The sequence below is a fragment of the Nematolebias whitei genome, chromosome 19, assembly GCF_014905685.2.
Source record: "Nematolebias whitei isolate Nwh7 chromosome 19, NemWhi1, whole genome shotgun sequence".
In the NCBI taxonomy this organism is placed as follows: Eukaryota; Metazoa; Chordata; class Actinopteri; order Cyprinodontiformes; family Rivulidae; genus Nematolebias; species Nematolebias whitei.
Window position 1 is genome coordinate 37,827,000 of NC_056516.1, and position 8,874 is coordinate 37,835,873.

Consider the following 8,874-nt stretch of genomic DNA (forward strand, 5'->3'; position numbering starts at 1 on the left):
CCCCCCCCCCCCCCCCCCCAGGCTGGTCACACACAGCTTTGTGGCATTTTTCATTCAACCTTTATTTTTTATTTACACAGGTTAGTCTCATTGAGACTCAAAATCAGGTCTCTCTTGTAAATGAGTCCAGTGAGACTAACCTGTCTAAATAAAGGTTGAATTTACAAGAGAGACTTGTTTTAACAAAGAACGATGACAACAGTAGACAATCTTAAAAAAAAACATGTAAATTGAAGAATTAAATGGAAGAAAAATTATATAAAAAATGAAACGAAAACGGCTACATTGTAAAGTGATGTAAAATACAAAAATATATATGTTTTTATATACATTAGCTTATATGTACGTTCTATTATATTAATATTATCATAAATAAATTGTACATAATCTGCTCTTATATTATAGATATTTAGATATTTGGCCAATCTCTCCAACCCTCTTTGGTTATGGCTGCCGTCCCTCCAGTGACTCACAGCGTCACACGACCAACGCCCCCGCTAGTCGCCTGTTGTCCATGTCCAAAGATCATTGGAGGAGAGGCGGGGACCACTAAACAGTCCATCACAAGGACTGGGGCAGCTGTGGCTGGTTAGAGCGGTCGTCCTCCAATGCAATAGTTGGGGGTTCGATTCCAACAGTCACGTGCTGAAGTGTCCCTGGGCAAGACACTGAACCCCTCATTGCCTCTGATGTGTGTCCCATCAGTGTCTGAATGTGATGAAGCTCTGATTAGTTTTTGTAGAGCTCTAGTATGAACGGGTGCATGAGGCACAGACTGTTGTAAAGAGCTTTGAGTGTAGTGGTAAGATGGAAAGGAGCTACAGTCCATTTACCATTTACATGGAGACAAACAGACACTGAGATCCAGTTAACCCAGCATGCATGTTTAGGAGAAAACCAGAGGACCTAGGGAGAGCATGTAAACGCCACACGAAGGGTTTGAACCTGCAACCTTCTTGCTACAAGGTGACGTCTCTGGTGCCTTTGACCAAAACTCTACTTCCAGTGCAGCTCCTCTCATGCTTTAAAACCACCAAAATAAAACCTGTAACATAAAAAGAGACCGTCTCAGCTTCTGAGCTGCTTTTTTCATTGTACTACAAATATTATCAAGTAAAACTGTAACATGTTGTTTTGCACTGAAAACCTGATTTGTTTTTTGTTTTACTTTGTTGCCCCATCATTTGGTTTTGTATCATTTTTACCCAAGTTTCAAAATGAAGAGGTCTAATAATTTGAATCAGTCTAATAATTAAATGTAATAATTTGAATCCGTCTAATAATTAAATGTAATAATTTGAATCCGTCCAATGATTAAATGTAATAATTTGAGGGGAGTTTGTTCAGATTGCTGCTTCTCCCAGCTGCTGATCCAGTGATTTTTTTTTTTGTGATCCGGACTTTAGTTGTTGCACAGGAGTGAAGTTTAAGCACGAGGCTCCTGATGATCATCCATGTTGCTGGTGGCTTCCCTTCCTCTCCCCGCGTGCACGTTAGCATTGGCACGGAGCCCGAGGCCTTTGTAACTATATGAGCGCCATAATTGATCGATAACTTATTAACAGCTCAGTCTCACCTCGGAGTGGATGGAGAGGAGCGCGCGCGCTCCTGGTCGATTCTCGCGCATTGACCGCGATATTTAGCGCATGGATTTTTCTATTTAAAAAAATCCATGTTGGTGATAATCTGGAGTGTAAACGCGGCGCGTGAGAGAGGAGGAGGAGGAGGAGAGGCACCTCCTCGGACACAGCCTTAATGGGGGGAAAGCATGCAATTTAAATGCACCGCTGCTGACATTTTACGCACACGCGCACGTGGCCTTCCCGGAGCCCTGCGTAATTACTAATTTAGCACCGGCACGTGACCGCGCGTGCTTTGATTACCCGCCTCTCTGAGGAGAAGAAGTGCATGAGACGTGCAGGTGACCTTGTGCGGCCCGGAGGCACGAGGCAGATCCACCTGCTGAAATATGCATCACACACACGCACGCACCCTCTGAACTCGTGCACATCGTGAGGAGGGGATGGATCTTTCTGAGGCCATGATGTGATTATTGGCTTCATTGTAATGAAATAATCAGATGATCAATGAGTCCGTTCAGGATTAAAGAAGTGTGTCTGTCGCGTGAGCATCTTTAAACAGAGCGAGCATGAGGGGGGACGCAGAGGGTGGGGGTGTGCGCTGGGGTGATGGGGGCAGGAAGGGGAGGGAAGAGGGGGGTCAAAAAGAAGAAGAAAGCGGGGTGTGGAGGGAGGGGGTGTCTCTCAGTCCACCTCCCGCTCCGAGCGCTCCTCCGTGCCAGAGTGCGTCCAGGCTGCGCGGCGTCGGACCGAAACCACTGGGGTTCCCAGAACAAACCGAACCGTGGAGGAAGAAGCGACCCCCCCCCCGGCGGATGGAGAGCCAAAGAAAAACCACCTCAGCCTGAAACGACCCGGGTTTCCTGTTTCCTGCCCTCTTCAGCCCGGCACGGATCGGTTCATTGAAATGGATTCTGTCGTTTATTTCCATCGATCCGGCTCTAATTAGTGACCCCCGCTAGAGAGAGGCAGGAAGAGGGGGAGACCGTGAGGAGGAGAGGGAGGAGCGAGGGGCTGACGGTGGAGCCTTACTTTATTATTTCATTTATTCCATCTTTTTACGCAAATATTTGTCATCGTTTCGTTACCGGGCGCTTTGTGCGCGTGATCAGCAGAGCAGCAGCTCCAAACCAAACCTGCACCAGAACGGAGCAACTCTTTTTTTTGTTTGTTTGTTTCAAGGGTTCACGGGTGGACAGTGTTTATCTGAGACTTTTCATGTCCGAACAGGAGGAGAAATCAAACCAAAGCAGACAGAGAGCCGGACACGCTGAGGTCTTTACGCACAGCCGCATGCACGCGATCATTTGAATCTAATTGCGTCCAGTGGAGCGTGTCAGCCGGCGCGATGATAACAGCAGCGTCCAACACTCCTCCAGCTGCTGCAGCCTGTGGATGAACGCTGCAGCTTCATTTCTGATCCAGAACAGGAACAAACCATCCCAGAGTGGAGACATGTAAATGTGTTGAGTCCAGATCCACCAGAACCGAGACCAACTTTGTCTTAAAGCTCCTCAGCGTGACCAGCGGCTGTGCACAAACCTGGGAACCAAACCAAGGCGGGCCAGAAGAACAGCAGCAGGAAGAGGAGAAGAAAGTGAAAGTAGAAAACAATCCAACGACCTGGTGGTCGACAGAGGACCATGTTTGTCCCCCTGCCGGTCCCCTTCGTCTTTCAGAGAACAGCGTCCGACTTCAGCGCCTGGAGACTCAAGTCCTCGCTGGCTCCGCGGACCAGCCCCGGTAAGCTGCTCCATCTCACGGCTTCACTTCTTATTTCTGTCCCTGATTAACATTTAAAACACAAAACATTTCTGTCATCAAATCACATAAAATAATAATTTCACAATAATCTGCAGCTCCTTTCAAATGTTTCTGTCAAATTAAATTGTTTTATTTGTCTACAATTTAAATAAACACCTCTGAACTTGTAATAATTAAAAAAAATTGTAATTAATTTATTAAACAGAAACATTAAGTTTAGCTTTTAACTTAAAAGCTTTTTTAAAAATAAGAATAATTTTCTAAGTCAGTTACTTACTTGAATAAAAATCCAATGTGTAAAAATAAAAAAATAAAAAATCTCCAAATAGATGCTTGAGCGTTTGCTCATCAGCATCCGTCACTTACTCCAGCTTCATCCCGGTTATTCCATCTGTCTCCTCTCCTCTCCCTCAGTCTTTGTCGGTCAGGATCGGGGGGTGATATTCATGGTCATCTATCGATCAGGACGTATTGATCCCTGACTGTTGGGAAAACAGGAGTGCAGCCGAGTTGGAGAAAGTTTGGTGACGCAGAAAAGAGACAAATTCTCGTCAACAAAAGCTGCTGAAGAGTTTAATTGGCTGATTACTGATGGGATTTAAATGAATCTATCAGTCAATACTTGTCAATAATCACTCTCCCCATTATTACCCCACAATAATACTGCCTCAATCAATTGCAGCAAAATCAATATCATCATTATAGTTTGTGCTGCTGTAATCATTTCATGTTTTTCTGAAAGGATTCACCCATTCAGGTTTTCTCACATGCACAGAAATATCCTTTATTAGATATTCTAATATCTAAATATCAATAATATTAATATTCTTAATATAATATAAACTAACAAAAATGGGGTTAGACGGCAGGTTTTTATTCCACCCTGTTCTGAGAGTTGAATCTGCCTGAAAGATAATCGTTCACATTTCAGAGGCGACACTTCTTCCTCCCGACAAGGTGGATATTTAAAAGACAAAGTCATGGGGGGGGCTGTGCCGTGCTGAGCCAGGCTATCTCTTTAAGTGGGTGTCAGGAGGAGAAAAACGGTCGAGGTTTTTACGAGAGCTGCTCCTGGTGGCTCTGACAGGCGACATAACCAGCAGCCTCGGATTTTGGGGGGTGGGGTCCACTTTCTCCTCTGGGTCTCTACGAAATTAAAGTAAAAGGAGAGGCGGACACCGGGTGTGTGTGTGGGTGGGGGGGTGAGTGATTGGACAAATAACAGAAAGAGTGAGTGTGTAAATGAATAATGAATGAGAGCAAATTAACAGGATTGAATAAAACAAGTGGTGCTCGACAGGGACAGATGAAGACACTGGAAGGTTTGTAGAAATGGTCAAAGATAACACGTTAAAGACTGAAGAATGGAGCGACCTCGTGGATTTTTAATAAAGAAAATCAGAGTAAATGTAATAAACGGTGTTAGTGAGCGAGCCAGCAGAGTTTGAGCAGTGAGAAAATGAAAGGGTCAGAGTTCCTGCACCGCCTGCTTCTTTATTTTAAACACATCGCTGTGATGAGGAGCCAATCCACACGAGAGAAATGAACCGTACACGAGTGCAAACACTCGTCCCTCCTTCCCCCCGGTTGCTTCTTCTCCTCTTCCTTTCATCGATGCTCTCCGGGGAGACGGAAGCGGAGAATCCACCGTTTCCTGTTGTCTTTCTCATTTCTGTGAAGTGTTCACTCGACATGGAAATGCAAACTCTGCCGTCTTGCTTCCAGCCGCCTCGTGTCCCCCGCGGACAGCGAGGTTGTTCAATTGGATTTGCTTTTTGCACTTTGGTTGGGCCTCATAAGCCACTTTAGCTAAATCTGTTACAATTCTCCGTCCTCCTTCGACCTGAGCTCTGCGAGGAAGGACGAGGTCCGATGGGGGGGGGGGGTGTTCTAAACAGCTGGTGCTAGCAGGCAGCAGATCCAAACTGAGGTCTGATTGGTTTTAATCTTCTGGACTCATTTGAGCGCTGCAGCCACAGCTGCACTGAAACACTCGAGCTTGGATTGAATTAGACGCTGCAGATTTATTCAGCACTGAAAACCTGTTCACCTTTTTACAGAGTCCTCATGTTTTCGTTTGTTTTCACGTGTTTTAGATAAACAAATACAAAATGCTGATTGTAAATGGTCCAAACGGAGCTAAAGTGAACCTGCTCCCTGGTTGTTCCACCCTCGGCTGCATTGAGCTTCAAACCATTGTTCTGCTGCAGAACCCAAGTGGTCCTGACAGAACTTCTCCTTCAGGGTTTTGTGACAGAGAGCAGAATTCCTGCTTCCATCACAAATGGCAGACCATCACACTACCACCACCGTGTTTGACTGAAGCTTTTCTAAAACGCAGCTTTAGATGCAACTCGATGCGTCTCTTCTTGTCGGTCCATGGAGTATTTACCCAGAAGTCTTAGGATCGTGGAGATGGTTGTTGAACGTGAGACAAACATTTGTGTTCTTTCTGCTCGGCGATGGTTTTGGTCTGAACTCCCCCATGGAGACCGTTTTTGACCTTTGTCTCTTTCTTATTGTAGAATCATGAACCATAACTGAAGCAGGAGTTCTGCAGGGCTTTGTTGTTGTTCTGGTTCTTCTGGGACGTGGTGGATGAGTCGTGGGCTCGATGGTCGGGAAGGTTCACTGTTCAAGGTTTTCTCCACTTGTGGATAAAGTTTCTTTTTAAGGGGTTTCTTGATTCTGCAGGTCTTACAATAATAATAATAATTATTATTAGACCTTTATTTATACAGAAACTGAACTCAGCTTTCCAAAATAAAACAAGTCATTTTATGTTTTTTAAAGGGGAGCAGTTACTTTTTCACATAAAGTCCATTTGGTCTGGATCATTTTACTCTTTAAAATAATAAAATCATCTTTAGTCTGATATTAACGTTTGTTTGATCTGAAAGTTTAAAGTGTGGGGAAAAACCAAAAACAAAACAATAGTAAAAGGCAAATACTTTTCACAGCTATATTCTAAACATTTTTAATATTTTAATTTAGACACTGATCGTTGAGGCCGTCAGCTTTATCGTTTTGATCCTTTTACTCACTTCCTGTGGGATCGATATTGTCAGCTGAAGCGAAACTATTCACTGAGATATTGATCTGTTGTTTTCCATTCACAAGTATTATTTGTAAATGTCTTGATTTGTGCTCATCGTATTAGGTTTAAAATTGCAGGTCACCTCAGTGCTGCAGCAAAAATACAAACACGGTAAAATTACGTCAATCCCTAAATTCATCCCTGATTTTTTTTTTTTTGTCACCCGCCACCAAAGATCAAACCACGGCAATAGTTTTTTTTTTTTTTATTGTTTTACATTTATTTTACCAGGTGAAATGTTTGAGCATGACCTGGTTTTTACTCACGTCTGTCTGTGTTCACTTGGCTGTACTGTTAGCTAAATATCTCTTGGACCACTGGTTCACTCTCGGATAATAATCACAGGATGTACATCCATACCCGAATAACATTCAGAGTCGACCCGTTTCAACATGGCCGCTAAAGCAAAGCAATCTTAGCAAACACAAAAAGGCTATAACAGTCAGTTATACAGAGTCACAGTCTTGTGTGGTAGTAGCTGAGAGTCGCCCCCAGTGAAGACTTCAAGCACTAACGGATCACTCGACACAGCTGAGCTCGTTTATAATGTTTTGACTTCTCAATATAAGATGAGATGGGTGATATGCATTCCTGTAAGGAACGCAGGGACTTCTATTTTAACAGTTTTTAGCTGTAAAATCCAATTAAAAAATATATATATTTATTTATACGTGTAGTTAAACAACACACTGGTTTTCCTGGTTATTTGGACTCTCGATGATTTAAAATGAACTAAACACATTGATTTATCTATTTGTATCAGAACGCGAGGATCCAACATGGAACTTAGATGAGAATAAACTGATTTATGCCGCTTGATTGTGATCATAACCCAAAGAAAATACAAATAAAATATCGTCTTCACCCCCAAACGCCGCAGCTCATTGAATTCTTTGTTGGCTGCAGTAATAACACACCCTGGCAGCTAAACGTTCAGACGTGCAGGATCAGTTTGAGAGTTAAATCCTCTGTTTTGGTGAGATGTGATCAGAGAGTTTCTTTCTGCCGTGTGGATTTCAGAGGGCAGGCAGGGCGGAGAGGGACCTGTAGCCGCCTCTGCTTTGTCCCCGCTCCACGCCACAACAAAGGAAATCTAAATGCTCTTTTTATTTTATGTACACTGCTGTAAAATCCTCCAGGGCCGCCGTGGCCCATATAAAAACTGAGAGCTGTCAAATTCCGGATTGAGAGAGATGCTTTATTTATGTCGGCTACTCTGAGAGGCCTTTTATTCAGGCTTGTTCAGTTCAACCTCTGGTCCAGCGTCTTCGCTCCGCCGGCTGATTACTGTTAAACACGCAGCTGTAAAACACAATGAAGGGATGAAGAGTCATGTCCTGCGTGATCATTACTGAAAGGCTTTCTAGACAAATATGAAATACAACAGACAAAAGGCAGCTGCAAGAAAACTGCACGCTGGAACTAGAATGGCAGCAGAGAAACTCCTTACTGAAGAGTTAAAAGCTCAGACCTCCTGCCCCCACGTGCACAAACCTTTGCACATGCACACACATTCACGTTTAGCTTGATAACTACCCCTCACACCCCAGATCTTCACCTCGTGGAGCCCAGGAGGGGGTTGTGGCGCCTGAGATGCACCAAAGTAGAGGTTCAGGTCCGGATTAATTGCCTTTGTGTCTTTTTGTGTTTGTGCTTGTGCATGTGAAACGTTTTTTTGTGCACGAGAACATGGAGGAGTAGTTTGTAAAAGGAAAAGGAGCATTCTGCTCAGATAGGAGCTGTCTCGTGTAAGGAGGTTCTTATGCAGGGTGCACATTTGATGAGCTGCTCTGGATCAGGTCTGCTCAAGAACTAAAACCACAGAAGCTCAGATCTTTCTTGTTTGTGTGTTTGAAGCTGCCGTGTGTGACCAGACAGGTAGACGATTCAATAATTGCACGTTGAGGTCAGTTATGGATCTTTCCGGCATGTGTGGTAAACCACAAGCAGCTTGGAGCTGCCCATTGTGTGAGTGGTTTTAACCTTCCACCGGTATCGATCAGCCGGCATTGACTTCTCTCCCGCCGCCACATTTGTATGCGAAACTGCCGACGTGCGCGCACGAGAGTTTGTGGTTGTGGGCGGATACGTATGGCAACACGAACAACTGTTACGGATGTGTAGGAATGTGAGGACACCAATATGCAAGTGTGTGTGTCTGTGTGTGCGCGCGTGCACGTGGATCTGGTTTTAAAAGCGACAGCGTAGTCGGTGAGTCCCGGTGTTAACGTGATTGCGAATGACAAAGCGTCCTGGCGGGTTTGTTAGCTCCATAATGGGGAATCAATAGACACAACACAGATGTCAATACAACATGCTTTATTGCGTTAAGCCGCCTCACTCCCACCCTGAGCTCTAAACACACACACACACACACACACACACACACACACACACACACACACACACACACACACACACACACACACACAC

At 44.4% G+C, this 8,874-nt stretch overlaps 1 protein-coding gene across 1 annotated transcript in view; it reads left to right on the plus strand.

Moving 5' to 3' along the window:
• The first annotated feature begins 3,223 nt into the window (after window positions 1-3,223).
• LOC119426184 (POU domain, class 2, transcription factor 1) overlaps window positions 3,224-8,874 on the plus strand; it is a 62,638-nt gene continuing 56,987 nt past the window's right edge. Inside the window, exon 1 of the mRNA XM_037693756.1 lies at window positions 3,224-3,323. Coding sequence (XP_037549684.1) covers window positions 3,224-3,323 — 100 coding nt within the window. The remainder of the gene's footprint in view (window positions 3,324-8,874) is intronic.